Genomic DNA, 19,926 nt, shown 5'->3' with positions numbered 1-19,926 from the left:
AAGACCTCAAACTCAAAACTGCCTCCTACAAGGCACCTTTGCAGAGAGGTATAAGATGAAGTCCTTAGTTACCTGGCTGAGGAACCAAGACTGCAGGCAAGTTCAACACATTTTCAGAACATTGTTACAGCCAAACTCAGTACAACTAATGGGGAAGGGGGGGGGAGCCAAGGCTCTCATCTGCCCCACCTCTCTTCATCAGCTTCCCTACACAAGCCTATATCAGCAGGCAAGATGGTGGGGCAGAGGTTACCTGATGGTTGCTACAGCTGTAGCCCTAAGCTGAGGCAGCATTTGCAAGCACACACAGGTGTAGTGTACCACACTAGCTTCACCTGCTTCCAGAGTTGCAACGTGGATGAGGCTACTCGGGCTACAGGTCTTGTAAACCAGGAGAGTGACGCTTCACAAATGAGTAGACTGTGCAGTTCAACTTTTTTATTTTAATAAAATCAAGAATATGCACAGCACATGCAGTGCTAGCATCTAAACTAATACAATAAGCAATTCTAAACCTACAGTGACTTGAAGTTCAATTTTTTTCCACATTCAGCAAGTTTAAATCCATTCTTGCATATTGGTTTGAATCCTTGAATCTGAACTGAAAATATTGCTGGCTGATAAAACTTGCTAAAATGCACAAGTCACTGATTATGCCAATACAACAAAGATAACCACATGTTTGAGGATTGCAATGTGCCAGACATTCACTGAAAAAAAAACCAAAACAAAAAAAAAACCACACAACTAAACAAAACTCACGCAACAAACATCTGAGAATCTGGACACTTCACATCAGTGTTTCGAAGTGTTTCATAAATATCTTAAGACAAGTGTATCAAAACCTTGGCATGTTTAATTTTAAGTTGCCAATTTTTGTTTTACTATCAGAAAGTTATGGCTACACTGCCAATGCCGGGTCTGCTTAATTTGACTTAAGAGTTTAATATGACTTAAACATTAAAAGCTCACACTACCCCGAAATATATAATTTCACGCATACGGTGACATTCAACATTCAAGTGCCAGTGTTTTTGTACTGTCTTTTGGTCAAGTTTCTTTAAACTTTCAAAGAATCACTTTTAGGCTTACAAAAATAAATATTTGTCAAAAATGTTCAATAAATATTACACAAAACTAGCAGCAAAAAGTATCTAGAAATCTGTCGTGTGCAAATAGTTTTCTTCCCAGCTATCATTCCCATGGTCCCAAAAAGTTTTAGAATCTATTTCCTTCTCCTTAAACAAGCTGCGTTCAATCTCCAAGAGACAAAATAAGATTGGAAGTCAAGGACACGCACACAAGACATATATAAAATTCTCTGAATGTGCAATAAAAGAAGTATTTTGTAAAAAGTTATGGGCAAAATGTACAAGGGCCTAAACCTAGACTTGAAATAGCACCATAACAAATGACCTCAATACTGTCAAGTGCACCTACTTAAGAAAAGTTTTAGAACAAGGCACAATACACTTGAAAAAATCTATTGCACTTTAGGAGATTTTTGCCATTTCCCTATGCCACTGTAGACAGGTTGTCAACTGCTCTGGCCACGACGGTAGCACAGAAGTCCCAAGCGGCAGAGGCATTTTTTCTGGTGGACAATACTCATCTTTGGCCAGATTTAGCATAACAGACTATAAATACAATGGAAACCTATGCAACTAAAACTGACTAAAACTGCACTTTAACAGCAGAATTGAAACCTTGTGCAGTTTATGTACATTTCCAACCTCTGTGATCTCAGGTTTGTTTTGTTACTCTTCTGGAGCCATTTTACAAAGTCTACAGTAAGCCAGTTCAACATCTCCACGCAGCTTGAACAGAGTAATGTGAATCTGCATTAAAATAAAGCCTGCTGCATAATTCTTCCTGTTCATACCCTCTTGACCAAAAAACATCAACACTAGCATGCGTTATTAGACCAAAAGTTCAGTCAGGCCCTTTGGGAGGACCAATCACTGCCATGGTCAGCCATTCTACCATTTCAATTTCATATGGCAGGCATTTTTAAAAAGTCTAAATAGATGAATTCTCCTAAAAACTATTTCAAGTTATCAGACCTTTAAACGTTCCCTGTAATGTTCTGCCCACATTTGGCTAGCTCACATTAATGATCTGCCTAAATATTGAAAAAGGAATTGCTGTATTTACTTGCATTAACTTCAAAAACGGTGCTTTTAATGTATGCATGTATCCATACATCATCTCATCATGACTGGAATGGCTTATTAAAGGCTATCAGGTTCTAAGTACCTATCCAGGATAGAGTGAGCAAATCAGAACTTTAACTTAGTACAGTTTTGCCACATTAGAAACTAATTGCATTGATATGCTTCAAGATGTTTTATTTTTTTCAAATCTGCAGATACCAAAAGCCCTAATGCAGGCTACCGCATAAGTTTTTCTTTGTAATATTATGGATGAATCAGTGATTCCTGTTTAAGTTGTATCACACCTGTGTGCCAAGGTTTGATTTTAGCCCAAGTTCAGTAATTTTTATTTTGTCAAAACAATTGATATCTTGAGCATTACTGAGCCAACAGGACATCAAAATAAAAGTTGTCTAAAGTTAAAGGCACAGTACATTAACAAACAAATGATCCTCAGTCACAAAATTATAAATGCAGTTTCTGGGTGGGGATGGGTGGGAGGGGAGTTAATCCTGACTACAGCAATAGAGTCTTCAAAACCACCTTCGAGATAGGGCTACTTGTTCCTTTATTTCCATCTTGTGACCTTGAGCTCCCTTAAAAAAAATTTCAGTGGAGAATCACAGCTGGTAATGTACTGCGAGTTCTTGAAGCTACACAAGGTATAGTCTGGCTAAGTTACATGTGGTTTCCATATTAGCTTGTTTGGTAGGATATCTGCTGCAAGCAGATTCAGTTGCCCCACCAGTCAACCCCCTGGGAGTTATAGTTTCCTCCATATCCATCACTGTTGTAGAAGCCTCCATAACCACCACCTATGAAAGGCAAGAGAAAGGGATGCTTAATTAACCTGCTAAAGACTTGCGCCTTCACCAGAAGAAAATCCCAGGGCACAGACAAGACAGCTATTTTCTATTAGAGCAAACCCACCCAGGCACACTGTCAAACCCGCACGTTAAACTGAAATGAAGTTGAGAAGAGAGGCAGTACCAGACTAAGGTATGGCAGGTGAGTTGCGCCAGCTTATATCCAAGCGGGATGCTAGAGACCTGGCACAACAGGTGTCAGCTGACCTCATATTTACACATTACCTCCAAGAGCTTTGCAGTCACCAGCATTTCAGATCTTGTTTTGTATTTGCCAGCACTGCCTGCCCAGTTTCTTACCTCCAAATCCTCTGCTGCCACTTCCTCCACTGCGGCTGCTGGTTGATCGACTACTACTGAAGCTACTGCTGCCAGAACTGCTGCTTGTTCGATAGTCTCTGGCACCAAATCCTCCACTGAATCTGCTGCTGTATAAAGTAACAAAACAAATCTGTGAGTAAAGTCATTGGTACTTTAAATGCTGCAGACACTAAGATTTGGGCACAAAATTTCTTCAACTCTGGCTACCAACTACAGCCCAGTACAAGTGCCAAGTTCAGCATGCTTTTTCTTAAACATCTCACTGCCATTTGGAAAGACAATTCAAAATGGCAAAGGAACTATTCAAGGAGGGTCACACTGAACTTGTGTTACTTAATTTCTCAAGTCTTAGTAAGATTTGGTTCAGTGCAATCTCTGCTCCACAGAATTTCCAAACCTATCTTAGTGTTGAAGTGATGCATTTATGGCCCCCTCAGTGTAAAAAACGATGACCATTTTACAATTGTATGTTTCAGGAAAAATCTAAACAACTATAATTCATGTTAACTATACATTAAGAGACTCCTCCCACTCCCTTAAGTAATTAAACACAGTCTTGTATTACCTCTTATAAAGCATTTTATATTTTCATAACAAAACCATTTTACAAGTGCCCTCATCACTGTAAGACCTGCAGTCTTATGTCAGGAAGCATGCATTACCTTCTCCTGAACAACAGAATAGCCGCTTAAGGTGAATCTCTGGCACATTCATGTATGCATTTCTACTAAGTATTTTGTACATGCTTTCAGAGGTCTAAAGCCATTTCTGCTATATGTTATTCCACCTCAGCCACAGCTAGTTGGCTAATATAAGTCTTACAGGTTAATTGCTTAAAGACATAAAACCAGAAATCAAGCTGTCACCTTCTGATGCACCTAACTTATTCAGTTTGTACTGCCCTGGTTTAACTACATTTTCAGACTGAAAGCAGGTCTCAGAATTACCTCTCACAATGGACTAAGTATACCTTTAGCAAAAGTTGTGACCATTACCTCTTAGATCGCCCACGGCTGCCACCTCCTTTGTGGTGCTGCTCATAAGCCATGTTTTCCAGCCAAGACGGTACTTCTTGCTTAGCCTCAACAAGAAGATCAAGCAAGTCCTTGGTGATGTTGATGTTCCTCTCATTGAAGAATGAGGTGGCAAGACCTGAAGTAAACATTGTTTTAGCCCCACATAAAACAAGTACACTCACGAGAGCACTAAAAACCCATTCCACACTCCACTCACAGCTGTAACAAGTACACCACCAGATTCCACATAGTCAAGTTTGAAAAGCCTAGGATTATCTGAAGAGAAAACTGTTTAAGACTCTTATTCCACCACAGCTACTCACTAAAGCCCCAGCTATTTCCTGACAGAGACAGAAGATACCAAGCTTACATGTGGTATCAGAATTTTAACAGCAGCAAGAGCATCAGTTAAAGCAACTGGTTACTCTCCACACTGGGCCAGACAGCAGTCATCGGTTTCTCATCACAGAAGGCAGTACATGAGCTTTTGTCAAGTACTTAGTTGTAATTTACTACTTAGCCAATACTACTGCAACCTATCAACTCAGGTATGAAGTGCTGTCTATGCAAATTCTAGATTATACTTACCAAGGTTTCCTACACGGCCTGTACGACCAATACGATGAACATACTCTTCAATGTCACTTGGCAGGTCAAAGTTTATGACGTGCTTTACGTTTGAGATATCTAGTCCTCTTGCTGCTACCTAGTGGTTAAAGGATTAAATCAAATCTTAGTAAAATTCTACAGACTAAGTAATATGCTTACTGGCTCAAGCTTCAGATTTCACTTACTGCTGTGGCAACAAGAATGGGGCTCTTGCCCGACCGGAACTGGTGCAGCGCTTCCTCTCTGTCTCTCTGAGAGCGATCTCCATGGATACTGGTACAGGCATATCCTTCATGGTACAAGAAGTCCTCAAGAGCATCTGCACCCTTTTTAGTCTCCACAAACACCAGAGTCAAGGAATCCTTGCCTAAGAACAGCAGTAAGCACAGGTCAGCAGCAGAAAAGCTGCAACACTTTGGTCCACCATCTGGCAAAAGGCAGTTTTAATTCTCTGCTCTTCTTTATTCTAAACCAAAGACATTAAAAACCTCCCTCCTCATTTTATATTGCCAGGAGAGCTTACATCAACTGACATTTAGCCAATGATATTGCTTTTCCATAACATTCACTGCATGTTAAGGAAATACCCTTTCATTCACCTACTCAATAGAAGTTCTTACACTTGCCTCATCTGAATTTTGCCTTATTTGATTATGTGAAATTGGTCTTTACCTGTGGCATTTAGCAAGTCGAGCAGAAACGATCGTTTGTCTGATTCTTCCACCCATACTACTTTCTGTGTGATATTCTCAGATGTAGAACCTACTCTGCCAACAGCCAGAAAGATATATTCATCGAGGAAGTCACGAGCAAGCATCTGAAACAAGGAGAAAAAAAGTCAAATCAGTACTTTTCCTCCCTTCCCAAAATGACATTTGGTCCTGTGAGTTGCCAAAATATTTAAACTTCTAGTGAAGTACCTGGATTTCCTTGGGGAAAGTAGCACTGAACATCATGGTATGACGAACCCCCTTTGGTGGCATAGTGTCTTGTTCAACAATTCGACGAATTTGAGGTTCAAACCCCATATCAAGCATTCTGTCAGCTTCATCAAGCACTAGGTACCTGAACACCAATTAAAAAAGTTTACTCTTCAGAGCTTTTTTTCCTTAACGCTGTAACCCAGCACTAAACACCAGACCCACAAGTTCTCAACTATAAGTCTACACAGTCCAAAAGTTACACCTTCAGTGTCATTAACTCTAGGTCTCACTTTAAAAGCTTCATTTTTCTAGTTGCCAAGTCATTCAATGTATGGACAGGAACACTTTACTTACTTGCAGAAATCCAGTCCAATCTTTCCCCTCTCCATCATATCAACCAGTCGTCCTGGAGTTGCTACAAGCAAGTGACACCCACGTTCCAAGTCGCGTATCTGCTGACCAATGTCTGCACCACCATATACAACACAGGGACGAACCCTGGAACGGTATGCAAACTGTAGAACAAAGTAAATTAGCTCCAAGAAATACTAGACTGAAATTCCTTTCCAATTATGAACTCCTAGATATACCTTTCGGGCCTCCTCATAGATCTGCACAGCCAGTTCTCTAGTGGGAGCCAAGACCAGTGAGATTGGGTATTGCTTACGGCGCCCATACCTTCCGTTCTCCTAAAGGGAAAACGGAAATTATGTACTTTGAGTACTCAAATACAAGGAGGATTAAAACAGATGTTACAGGCAGTACTGAAGAAAGGTCACTAAGTTTGTCGTAACAGAAAGAAAAAGTAGGGCTTTTATGATAAGCACTGCACTTGAAGACTGCCAAACTATAGCATCAAAGATTCAGCTGTTAATTATGTTAACAGCAACCTAGCTGCACAAGCTTGGTCTCCACAATCTGCACTGTGATCTATAACTTAACAAGCAGAGAAGTAATCACCACAAAAACTACTACTTCCTGTCCTGAAGCCACTACACTGTACACACGTGTGACCAAGTACCTTTTGTTAAGCAAAGCAAGCACCTTTAAAGCTTATGCAAAACCAAAACACTCGTAAACAATCTTTTCTCTAGGTAGTTCCACATATCAGCTCCTCAGGTGGCAGGGGAAAAGGTTCTACAGCTCACACTTCACAAGGCAAATGCTAAGACTTCTAGAAATTGAAAAGCTTGCCTATAATACCCAAAATAACATCACTTAAGCTCAGTTATTGTGTTCAATAGCAGACATCAGTATGCTATGGGAAAAAAAAAAAGCAGACTTTTCCAGGACCAAATATTGAATAACTTGCCTTCATAGCTCTCAAGGCATCACCAGGACCATCTGCGTAGATCTGGCTCAATATTGGTAGAAGAAACGCAGCTGTTTTCCCAGAGCCTATTAGGACACAATTCAGTATTATTAATAGGTATTTTCAAAGCTCCTGTACTGTGAACTACAGCACTAATCTTTTATCACTAGCATATTCCCAGTAATAGCTGCAATAGCACAGGGATATCACATATGGCATTAGAGTGTACTACTTTGCCAGTGGAGGTTATCTACAGAAGACTTTTAATGCTCAGCATCACAAAACCCTTAAGGGAAAATGATTGAAGTTATGAACATTTCTCTCATGACACACACAGTATTTCAGTATACTCTGAACTGAAATAGTTCTTACAGATCTCTTGAGGAATACAAGACCATACTCTTACTGAGAGAGAAACAAAGCAGTGAAGAGTTACCAACTTACCTGTCTGAGCACAGGCCATCAAATCTCTCTTTTCTTTAATAATAGGTATTGCATGTTTCTGAACCGGAGTAGGACGGGTGTAGCGTGTAAGCTCAATGTTTCCCATAATAATTTCTCCCATGTCAACATCACTGAACTGTGAGACATTTAAAACAAGTAAAATGTCAGTCACCATGGCTTTTATTTCATCTCTTCCAATAGAACCTGCCTTAAGTTTACAGATACTCAGCTCATTACCAAGAACCTGGCAGCTACTTAGTCCAGTCACATGACTGATTCTTATAAAGCCAGTCAAGCTTTAAGTGCAGGCTACACGAGCATGCTATGCTTAGTATCAAAAAACGCCTATGCTCAAGCAGCTATTGCAACAAACCACCACCTCCAAGCACTTCTACTTTTTCATGTTTAGTGTTTGAAGTCACATAATTAAGTGAGCTACAAACGTTAACTGCATAAGCTTATGTAACTTCTCCCACTTGTGTACATCATATGCAACCCTCCTCTGCAAAACAGTTTAGCTGTAGGAAGGCAAGAGTTCTTCCTTTCCTTCCTAAACTTTAAGACAGCATATCAAGTTTCACATGCAAAATAGTCAATATGAGATGCATTAGTAAACTATTAAAAAACCACCAAAAACTTACACTTTCAATATGTGGAGGACAGTTGCTGCCTGTTGCTTCAACAGGAATGTCATCGTATTTCTCAAAGTTAATGCCAGTATTGCTTCCTGAAAAAAGCTCTCTAAAAACAGAAGGAAAAAAAAGGTATTTTACTTGCTAGACTTATCAACTAACCACATTTTGCCAATTCACGCTATTCCATTACTTACTGTTCTAGACGTTCACTTGGGGGCAGAGGCTTTGACCAGTCATCTTCATCTGATTTGTCAGACCAGCGGCTATTCCCACCACGGTCAAATCTACCGAAGCCACTCCTGTCATAGTCACTGCCTCTTCCACGCTCTTCATACCTAAACACAGCAAGATTATCAGGCCACTATGCCCTGGCAATGGGGTTTTTCAACTAGCAAAATCAAAGCCATAATAAACTAGTAGGATCTGCTCTGTGTACTACATATACAGCTGTACAACAGTTCGGAGTCATCAGATTATCTGTACTTGTCTCTGCACCTGTGAACTGAGTTTAGTCCCAGCCATCAGACTAGGTCAAGTTGTTTTCTGTCATACAGAGGAGTCTATCATGATTTCACAGCTCAGTTTAGCTTAACTGAATAAAGATTCTGATATAAGGTTCAGCATGTTAAGTGTAACAAATGTAAAGAATTAGTCATCTGACAGTAGAGCTGCAAATGAAGTTGCTCAGCCTTACCATTTTTTGTAGGAAGCTCCACTGAAATCTCTTTGGCAACACTGTTTGGCACTCCCCCCCCTTGCATGCCTCATTTTACCTAGGTCTCCCATGTCCAGACAAAACTCGAGTGCTGCAACTTGTTCCTTCATTCCCCCACCATACATGTGATCAAAGTAAACACCTCAATTACATGTCACAATTATTTTATAAAGAGGGAGCTCACCTGTATTAGTGACTTGTAAAGAAGCTGGAAAAAGTCCTTACCTCAACTGTTTAGTTTTTGGCCTGGTAAATCATGTTTGAGAAAAGTCTGGATACAGGACTAGCGTCAGCTTTACTAGTCGATAAAGGTCACTCTCACCACACTTGTGCATACAACGCATGATGTGTGTAAGACTGATCAAGTAAGGCAGAGAACCTGCAAGAGTCTCACCCAGTTTTATTAACTACACTTTTTAAACACGGGAAAAAAAAAATAAAAAAAATAAACCCCATTTTGATGTCTGATGTGCTCACATGAGCTCTTCACGATTTTTCTGGAAGTAGCCACCCTTTTTCACTTTTTTGGTGAAAACGTTAAGTCATTACAGCTGCAGTGAGTGGCTGGTGATGGACTACACAGTACATTTTCCAACACATGCAAATTTCCCATCCTTGAACTCTTGGAGCTTTCAAAGCAAAGCTGTCTCACTCTCTCCTCCCCTCCCAGATTCCTACCTGGTCCTGTTGTTCACACCTGGAACTCCAATTTTAACATCAAGACCATAGGTGCACTACTACAACTGAGAAAGACCTTTTATGCACCATTCAGACAAATAAGCACTTGCCTTCCTCCTCTTGATCCGTTTCCACGGTCAAAGAAGCTCGATTTTGCTCCACGGTCAGAGCGTGCACCGAAGCTGCTGTAGGCATCCTTGTCTCTGCTGGAACTCCAGCCACCGCTATCGAAACCTAGTAGAGAAAGACCTCTTAGCCACATGTCACAGTTTAGGCTTTTAGAAGGAAAAAAATAGATTCTCTCCAGTAAGTCTTCCCTGGAAGGTCTACAAGACTGAAAAACAGGCAGTCCTTCAAGAATAAGATGTATTCAAATAGAGATTAAGCATTTCTCATTGCCTATCACAACATACTAAATACTAAGTTGCGTCCTCTGGAAAGGCAGGTATCAGAAGAAATATTAAAACACTAAGTCGTGCCAAGCCTAATTTACATTATCTCTCCAGCTTAAACGCGAAACCTTGATGACGCACATTTAGTTTTTGTGAGGTTAACAAGAACTCACAATAAATAGCAATAAATGGTACTAGCCTTTGCATTAGAAACCCATACAAAACTTTGCTCTGTGTACGTGCAGCATAACAAAACAGTCTCTCATCTACAGAGACTAGGACAAATGATCAACATTATGCAGAAATACGGAATTGGGGTTCTTCACCATGAATTACCACACTTCTACACGTACCTACACTAGATGACTACTTAGATGCTACTTTGAAGAAAAAGGACCAAGTGGAACAGAAAGTACACCAGCTTGCTAACCAGCTCTCTTGTAGAAGAGTCTCAGTTTTATCCAGCTACCAGAAATGGGGAGATAGGCAGAAATGTAGAACATCACAGTGCTTTGCTACTACACTGCTTTGGTACTAGATGGAAGAACTTAAAACTCTGATTCAGAAATCTTCACAATTCTGAAAACATGAGCCCATCAGAGTCTCAGCTACAGGATTATGGCAGAGACTAAGTGACATAACAGATATACAATGTCACTCCTACTAGTGAGAATGCTTTTGCCAGCACCACAGCACAGAATCTGTCAAGACCTATGTACCAGACAATAGAAACAACCACAAAACAAAATTAGTCCAAAGAATGGGGTTGTTCTAGGCTCTTCCTGTACAAAAATGTTTGCCACAGCATTTATTCTACCTTGTCAGATGTACTCTGGAGAGTGTCACTCCCCTTCCCCTCATCCACATGTTTTAAAGTAAGAAATTCTACTCTCCCAATCCAGACACATGCTAGTCACAAGGGAACTTTATTTTAAAGAGTGTGGTAACTTTAAGTCATTAGGCCGGGCTATCTGAAGCAAAGAACAAAAATAACCAATACATTATTTTTATTAGCATACAAGAGCATGAGATACTTCAAAACTTCTGAATGCTTTAAGCAGTAACCTTAGTCCTTAAAGAGAAATTAACTTCCCATAGACTGACTGTTGGCAGAAAAGCATGAATACCACAATCACTTCATTAATGCACAAATTAGTTTTAACTTGTTCAGAAGGTATCTAAATCCAGATTTTAGGACAATTTAACTTTCAAATCACACTAAAAATGTCATCCTGCCAAGAGATCTAACAGCAGTGCCAGTGACAGAGCAACCCTCAGGAAGATAAATAGGTATTAGGAAAAAAAACCAACCAACATCTCACACAAAAAACCCAGGCAGACTGTACTACATTAATGTCTTTTACCAAATGGGAAAAAGGTACAGGAAAGAGTCAAAAATATTATACTCCAGAAAGTATACCAAGTAAGCTTACTCATCCAGCTTATTACTGCACTAATTTCTGAACATTATACCTTGCCACATTTTTCTTTAAGGTAGTGCAGCAACTTCTAAACCAGGTCTTTAAAAAGCACCTATATATACCCTGCTTGACAACTAGGTCCATTAGCTATACTTGTAGTTTGGTATTTTTTGTTTGCTTTTAGTGAGGATGAGCACAGAATCAGAGTTCAAAGACATAAAAGTCAATTATAAGTAACTTGCTGGTAGAAAACACCATGATGTAGAACACAAAGTAAACTAAAATCAAAAGCAAATGCACTGAGACAACTCGTAACAGACCATAGCTCTCAAGTGAATGGTCATGAAACCATGTAAGAATTAAGAAATTCCTTAAAATATCAGGCATTTTCAAACGTGGAAATCTGTGTAGATTCCACCCAGTATGTATTTCTCACCAAAGGGCTCAATTTGGCATTTGGCAAGTTAAAGAACTTCAGTACAATTTTGTAGTTTTGTACCTATGAGGAATAGTAGAATTGTCAATGCTTCTCTTCAATCTGTATTTTCACTGGCACGTTATAATGCTCTAACACCAATAATTCTCTGCTTACTCAAGAAGCACACACATGCAGCAGGAATAATCACTTACTTAAAGACGGGAAAAGCAGTTAAAATCATTAAGTCCTTTAGGCTGGGAAAGTCCTTTAAGATAGGTCTTACCATCTACTCTTTGATCTACCATAAATAAGATCAGGCTTTAAATACCCAAGAGCAGCTTCCAAGAAGGTTAACAAGAAAACGACATGACAACAAGCTTCTTTTAGTACTATCAAGTCAAACTCATGGAACCAAGACACTATATCAGGCATCCCCGCATACTGAGCTCCATTTACTGTAGCTTACAAAGCTGACAGGTATTACAAGAGGAACAGATCTGCATCTGTTTAGAAAGAGTAAGTTTAAGAAAGCACTGCAAGAGTTTTACACAGAAATTACTCTAGATCCCTTAGCATGCTTCCCCTGTCAGTACCTCCTGACATGAAGATACTCAGGTCTTCAAGAACACAAAGAATCACTATTTTAAAAGTTTTAAGTATGCTGCCTTAAGCAATGTCTTGCTTAGCTGCAAGTAAGCCCACTGTGCAACTTCAGTAGTGTCCATGAATTACTGTATCACCATCTGCCAGAGGAAAGTGAGAACCCATAACTAGTAACTATACACTGTTTCTAGAGCATGTGGAAGGAAAAAAACCACAGGATGATCAATTAAAGTTTTTTAATGCAATAGTACTTAAAACTTCCACAGATGTCCATGAGGTCATCATACATGACCAAGAGATTTCTACTAATTATTAAAAGAAAAATTTCAACTACTTGGTTGAACTGTATCAGGCTATTACATTCATAAAGCTGCATCAAGAGTTTTGCTACATGCTCAAATACCAGCATAATCCAAGATATCTTTTGCCTGTTGCTTGCTAACATCTGTACCTTGAAAGATCCATGCTAAAGATTCTGATGAAAAGCCAATACACAGAACAGCTTCACCACAAAGAAACAATCATTATTTTAGCTGTACTTAAGTGGCAAACATTACTTTTATGAATTACAGCTGTGTAAGAGACTTCAAATCATCCTATAAAATAGCTCAGCTTTACATCACTATACTGATGATACCCATTCTGCTACTCAGTAAGGGATTTGAACAAGAAATCAGAGTTTTTCAATTTAGGAATCATGAACATTGCTGCAGGGAGCCATGAGGAGCCTCACAATGCTAGACTCAAAGCAGGTTTACAAGGAGCTTTGAAATGTGAGGTTTACAAGGAAAGTTGGTAGCCTGCATTCTATTAATTGAACAAGCTGTGTGTCAAAAGTTTGACTTTTATCAGATGTGCACCGCAGTATTTGAACTCTGGTCTTGCAAAGAAAAGACTGTAACAGTGACAGTCCTTTACTTAAAGGTCATGGTATGAACTCAAGGTTAAGACAAAGGTATCCCTCCGTATCAGATATCCCCAAAAATTACTTTGGTACCAATTACCATACAGGGGGAAAAAAAAAAAAGCAAATGTCTACAAGCCAACTGCAAAGTGTTTCCTGCTTCTGAGAAACTTGCACATTCCTCTCAGATTTACCTAGAGAATTTCTTGGAGACTACATATATTTGAGGTTAATTACATCAGTAACTTGGAAAGCACCAAGCTGCCAATCCGTCCCTCTACTTTCCCCAGAACATTCAGCTCTGCTATCAGGCTGTTAATCATTCGGTGGTTTAGGCCATGCTTCTTCCAGGCAGAAAAAAACCCCAACACATTAGGCTGTATTCATGCAAAGGAACGACAAAAGCAGGCTGATATGTTTCTTCGAATGCCACAAAATTGGAATGGAGCCTTTCTTTTATGTAGTCAAATTTAAAGTTACATAGCTCTGGAAGTACAATGAGATACATCAAAATTTTACTATTCTTCTCCAACCCACTCCTAATGGAACGAGTCCTCTTGCAGCACTGAAAAGAGAATATGTGAAAGACCACCACTTTGGAAACACTCCTCTCATACTACAAAACTTCAGTTCCTTAAGTTATACCACAGCAGAAACCATTTCAGTTCCTCCAGAAAGGTTTTATCTTATGTCATGTCTAATGACCTGTGTAGGTAACACATGCTGCAGCAGCATCTGCAATCTCAGCATCTTACAAATAGAGATCATGATGTACTTAAGAAGCACTTCATAAAATTTTTCTTCTTTTTCACATTTTGTTTAGAAGAACAAATGCAAAACAGAAAGAAAGGCATTTTCTCAGCACAAACCACTGTGTCAATATACAACCAACACTGGTCATATGCTTCATGTCTCTTTTGTTTTGCTAGTACTCTTGTGGGCTTCCATAAAAACTGCAAGATGCTAAACATGACCAACATCTGTAACTGTTTTGCTTCTCACGCTCCCCAAGTTCAGAGAAGGTTCTCTAAATCATCAATTTACAAAGTGAAACTGTCGGAAACATCACAGTCATAAAAACTGGTATTCCCTAAATCCATTAAAATGGATACTCAAGATTCTAGACCAAGTAACCACACACGAATCCATCTTGCTCCAGTTAGAGTTAATTGCTTAGGGAGATTTCATAGGTCACTTTTTGACACTTAGCTACTGAACTAACTAGGCTAGAATATAACCAGGTAAAGTAACCAAGGACAGCACAGCAAAAGAAGTTGCACTGTTTTGGTCAGAATAGTCATTCAGTATGACCATCTTACTGGTACTGTCAAAGCCTTTAAAGATTCCGGTGACCAAACACCAGTTAAAAATGTTCCCACTGTATTCAGATACGTACCCTGTTTTGAAGCTTCCCTGTTCCGCAAGTGAGGAGGAATGTATCTGCCTTCTGAAGGACAAAGGAAAGGTAATGTTAGAACATCGCAGTGTTAGCACCTTTTGAGAGACTACTCTTTCCAACAATAGTTTTTGCTTAGAAAAAGATCTGTCTCACAAGCTTGAAGTCCTCTTACAGTATCTAAACAAGACTCCTTTAATATAGTGCTTAATACTGTTCCTTCAGAGGACCAACATGAGGAAGATTAAGTTCTTGCATACTCAATTAGGTAGCTGCCTTTTAAGGCACAAACATCTTGCTACTTCTTTGACCAAATCATGTACGCCCTTTACGGATGTTACAGAGTCTGTTATGAAAGCTTGTCTTCCTAGAACTCAGTGAAGCTTAAAGCAGTGCCAGATATTTAAGCAGTTTAAGATTTCACTGTATTATTTAGGTACTGGCACTCACAGCATTACTACTACCAGTATTTTTCCTTCCCTTTAAATTCAACCATACCCATCAGTTCAGTTTAGATCAAACTAGAAGCCACATGCAATTACCTCTGAATAGCATTCCTCATTTACAATCCAGAAGCATGTCTGCTAAGCAACATGAATCAGAACGTACCAGGCATGAGCTGAATGTCAATTCCTGAAAGATTCTTCCTCTTCTAAATGTACTTAAGCCTTGTACCTCAGATAACACAGTTTCTACTCAATGAATCAGGATTAATACAGCTAACTATTAAAATTTTTACCTTCAAACATTTCAACTAGATGAATGTTTTGAGAAGACAGATCACATTACTACTGCTAGGACCTGTGACCTCAGAGAGCAGAGTATCTGAGACAAAACTGGCACATGAAGATCTCTAAAGTTAGCAGAGTATCTGAGACAAAACTGGCACATGAAGATCTCTAAAGTTAGTTAAGTACCTAAGAAATTTACACATGCTATACCACTGCTAAAGTAAGGGCTCCTATCTAATTACACAGCATTTTCAAAGCAGACATAACTAACAACCTCATCCATCTCCCCATCAGCCTCCAAGTCTTGGGTTCAGAAATTACTTTTCACAGCTACAAAACCCTCATTTCTGAAGTTGTGTGGTTTTGTAAAGTTGACAACTTGCATGTACTTACTGCTTGAAGAGCTTCCTTCACTCTGAGAGTCTGAGGAATTCAAGTCTAGACCAGAAAACTAGAAGAAAACAAGTATCAACATGTTACATCATGAATTTATGCTTAGATACAAAAAGTCCTTTTGCTTATCAAGAGCAAGCAGTCTTCCAACAAGTTATTGTTTCAAAGAGATTTGTTTATGGTCAGTTACACCGCCGGTACTAAGAGTCAAAACAATAGTACTCAAGGCTACACTATCTTCAAGTGTCTTCACATCCATCAATAAACACAATTCACATGGGCAGCAAGGCCAGGAGACAATCTTACACCCACCAAGTACCACAGACTTGGGCTTCACAAACTATAAAACAGATGTGTAGCCTGTATAAAGTCTTTCGTCCCTTTCAAATGCATTCCGATTGAGACCAGTGACTTGTAGGTTTTTTTAGCTCTACAGAGACTACAACCTAAATAATACCAATTCAATCACACTTCACTTGCAGAGACTCGGGCTATTTCTTCAACACCGTAGAGACATTGTACTCTTCCTGTCTGAGGCACCTACTGCTCACAAGATATCACATCACTTCCTACAACTTCTTTAAAGACAATGTTTGGTTTGCTTTCCTAAAATTTCATTTGCAGACCCTAGTCTAACCGTAAAGTTTACCAAAAGGTTATTTCAGTTCAGCCACTACTGGTATGTAACACTAAATTTCTAGGTCAAACACAACACAGACTCATCTCAGTAGAAGGCAGTGGGCAACTTACAAAACTTAAGCACCAGCTTGCTACACTTGTGTACCTAACACAGTAAGATTAGAAATATATTTGGGGAAAAAAAAATATGACACGTTTAAATACAATTAAAATTTACCTGAGACCAAGTGCACAGTAGTGCATTCCAATATGACCTGAATCAACCCAGAGCAAAGATCTCAATGTGCTCTCCTTCTAAATGTTCAGTTGTGTGTGCTGCCACTTCGGATATTGATTCTTAAAAAAAAAAACCTCCCACAACAGGCCTCACATCATATTCTTTACAGCTACAACTTAAAATCTGACGTCTATAGTTGATCCCAGCATCAACATGAGTCTAAAAAACTGCTCTTATCTGAAAGATAAGCAAAAAGACGACTTTCTACTAATTAAAAGTGGCTTTCCAGGGGAAGTCGACAGTGATGATGACTCTTCTCTGGGTGGACTTCTCCGCTGTTTACACCATAGGGGCAACACTGGCCGAAACTCCTCTCCCCTTCTCTCCGGGGTGGCTCAGCGCCGGAGCGCAGCGCGGCCGCCATCTCAGTGCGGCGGCGCGGGCGGCACTGCGGGTTGGGATTTTCGGCGCAGCGGGGAGCAGCCGCAGCCGCACAGCTAATCCGGCGGCCTGCACCCGCCACGTGATACCGCGGGAGGAGGGAGGAAAATAGTGAGGAGTGAGAAGGGGGGGGTGGGGAGGACCAGCTCCGTGACCTACTTCGAGTCCAGAGCAACGGCCGCCCGAAGCCTACAAGCTGCCGAGGACTAGAATTGCCCTGCCACGCCAGCTGCCTGCCTGCTCGCCCGCCCGCCCTGCGTTTCGCTACAACACAGGGACCTCCCTCCCCCGCTCGCTTTCTCCAGGGATTAGATAACCATCTATCCCCTCCACACTGGGCAGGGGCCTGAGGCTGACTCCGCCCAGCAGAGACAGAAGGGGGGGGCGAGGAGTGAGGGAGCTGGAAAACGTAGGGAACAGGAAAAAATAGAAAGGGGGAAAAAAAAGAAACCACAAGGAAAAGAACAAGGAGAGAACAACAACATCGCGGGCGCCGCACCGGCTAAAGTGCTCCTCGTCCAGGCCCAACTGCGTCACCAGGGCCCGGCGTGCGGCACCGGCGGCAAGAGCGGGAAAAGCGGCTGGGTACCGCCGCCGGGCCCCGCTGACGCATCTCGAACAAAGGCGGCCGCCAGCGACCCCTCCCCCCGCCCCTTGCCCGGGGAAGGGGGCGCCGACACAAAGCGCCGTCCTCCTCCGCCCCGCCCTCATCGGAAGCACAATGGCCGCCGTTGAACATGTCTCTTCTCCACGCCCGCCCCCAACACCCCCCCCCCCCCCCCCCCCAATCACGTTCCCTCCTCCCCCGCCTTCCCCTCCCCCTCGCTCCGCGCGCGGAGCGGCTCCCCGCCGTCGCCACCAGGGGTCCCGGCGGCCTCGGTTACCATCTTGCTCTCGTCGCCACACAAAAGCCGGGCCTGGAGCGTGGCGAGGAGGCCGCGGGGGCTGGCGCGGATCTCGGCCGGTTCTCCCGCTAAGGCGGCAGAGAGTGTGTCCTATCTCCCCTTCCCCCCCACCCCCCTCCCCAGCGAGGTGCTGGCGGGCTCCCGCGTGACGAAACCCGGCGCGGTGCCGTTGCACGACGGAAACTGCGCAACAACCGAATACGCCACAAAGCGGCCGCGTGGGGGGGGGGGTACGGTGGAAGGGGTGGAGGAGCGGTTGAGTTGGCGACGGAAAAAAAAAAAATGCGGGGGGGGGGGAGAGAGAAATCACAACGCAATCGTCGGGGACCGAGGAACGAAGCAACTCTAACGCTAGGAATCTCGGCCTGGTCTCTCATTATCTCACTCAAAGCCACGTCTCTTCCCATCCGCCGCCTTACTCCGCTTAACGGAGCGGCATTCCACCGCTTCCTCCCCCCGCCCCCCAGCTCAGACCGCATTCCGGGGCCCATCCCTCACCTGCTGGTCTAGACCGAGGGCATTTTCCACCGCCACATGACTCATAACGAGAGATCGTCTCGGGGTGTCCCGCTCCGCCTAGAGAAATTCAGATTCGCTGGGCCGGTAACTCGCCGCTGCTGCCACTCGCTCACCACGAATCGCTTTCCTGACTGAGCCCCCCCCACCTCGGCCCCAGCCTTTATATAGGCCCCGCCCCCCGCCTGCCCGGCGGCGCGCACTGACTTCAGCGCGCACGCTACCGCCCCCACTTTCCCCCCTACACATACACAACCCAGCTCTCCTCTTCTCCAGCTATCGCGAGAATATGCCGGCCGCGCCGCGTCGCGGGGGGAAGCCAGAGGAGGGCTATCGCGAGACCTGCGCTGTGGGCCCCTTCCCTCCCCCCCCCCCCACGCGCAGCTCAACCCTCAGCTAAAGGCGCGCCGGCGGTGTCGCGAGACTTGGCGCACAGGCACCAGCCGCTGGGGCCCCCGGGCTTTTGCTGCGGATACCGCGAGGTTTTTTTCCCCCCCCCCCCCAACCCCGGGCGCCGCCGGTAGCGCGGCTCGCCGTAAGAGGAGGAGAGGTGGCCGCGGGGCCTCGCGAAATCGCGTCACCCGCCGCGCTCTCCCCTTTTGTTCGGTGTGCGCTCGCGAGAGCGGCCCCCGCCGCGCATCCCCGAAGAAGTGGGGGCCGAGGCCGGTCACGTGGGCCGCCCGCCCGGCGCCCGCCCGCCGCCATCTTGTGCGCTTCCAGTGGCGCAGGTCCCAACGGAGGCGCGGTCAGGCCGTGGCGCGGGGCTGGGGGGCGGCCAGGGGAGGAGGAAGGTGTCGGTAACGGCACACTGTGGAACCTGCCCGGCTCGCGGTATCCTCTAGGGCAGGAGCTGGAGCTCGGGGTCAGTGGAGCAGAAAAGTGCCTCATCACACACACAAGTCCCAGTCCTGGGCCTTGGCAAGGCAAGAGCTCCAGCTGCCTCCCCTTTACTGGCCTCTCCGTGCATCCTGGCATTAGATACCACATGCTTCCTGGCAGGTTCTGTTACCTCACTTTTTCCAGGCTGCCACTCTCACCCTTTATGGGCCATCACAGTTCAGCAGCCCTCAGCATGGATTACAGACACATGAGACTGTGGCTCTGGCCATACTTGCAGGGCAACAAAATGACCAGTTGTGCCTGCTGTCCTGTGCCACATTGCTTATCCCAACACAATGACAGTGGTTTATGCCAGTTACTACAGATGTTCATAACGTTCTTCCCCAAAAGCCTTTTTAGCTGTCCAGTCTTAATGAGATGGTCAAGGTCACCCCATTT

The 19,926-nt window shown here is 43.0% G+C and overlaps 1 protein-coding gene across 3 annotated transcripts; it reads right to left on the bottom strand.

Moving 5' to 3' along the window:
* Positions 1 to 423: 423 nt before the first annotated feature.
* Positions 424 to 18,798, bottom strand: DDX3X (DEAD-box helicase 3 X-linked). Of its 3 annotated transcripts, none has more exons than XM_062000192.1 (17): positions 18,631 to 18,798; positions 15,931 to 15,988; positions 14,807 to 14,857; positions 9,783 to 9,906; positions 8,474 to 8,614; positions 8,286 to 8,385; positions 7,645 to 7,780; positions 7,201 to 7,286; positions 6,479 to 6,577; positions 6,243 to 6,403; positions 5,886 to 6,030; positions 5,638 to 5,782; positions 5,151 to 5,332; positions 4,945 to 5,062; positions 4,336 to 4,492; positions 3,320 to 3,447; positions 424 to 2,968 (listed from the first exon to the last, which is right to left on the bottom strand). In XM_062000192.1, exons 1-17 carry the CDS (start codon positions 18,673 to 18,675, stop codon positions 2,886 to 2,888), a joined length of 1,959 nt encoding a protein of 652 aa, XP_061856176.1. In that variant the 5' UTR covers positions 18,676 to 18,798; the 3' UTR covers positions 424 to 2,885. The 3 variants fall into 3 exon arrangements, with proteins under 3 accessions (XP_061856176.1, XP_061856185.1, XP_061856194.1); XM_062000201.1 differs by having other exon boundaries at positions 3,320 to 3,444; XM_062000210.1 differs by lacking the exons at positions 14,807 to 14,857; positions 15,931 to 15,988 and having other exon boundaries at positions 18,631 to 18,706.
* Positions 18,799 to 19,926: the final 1,128 nt, after the last annotated feature.

This window comes from Colius striatus, chromosome 1, assembly GCF_028858725.1.
Source record: "Colius striatus isolate bColStr4 chromosome 1, bColStr4.1.hap1, whole genome shotgun sequence".
In the NCBI taxonomy this organism is placed as follows: Eukaryota; Metazoa; Chordata; class Aves; order Coliiformes; family Coliidae; genus Colius; species Colius striatus.
The sequence above is the reverse complement of the archived record's forward strand: the minus strand, read 5'-3'. Positions and strand labels throughout refer to the sequence as shown.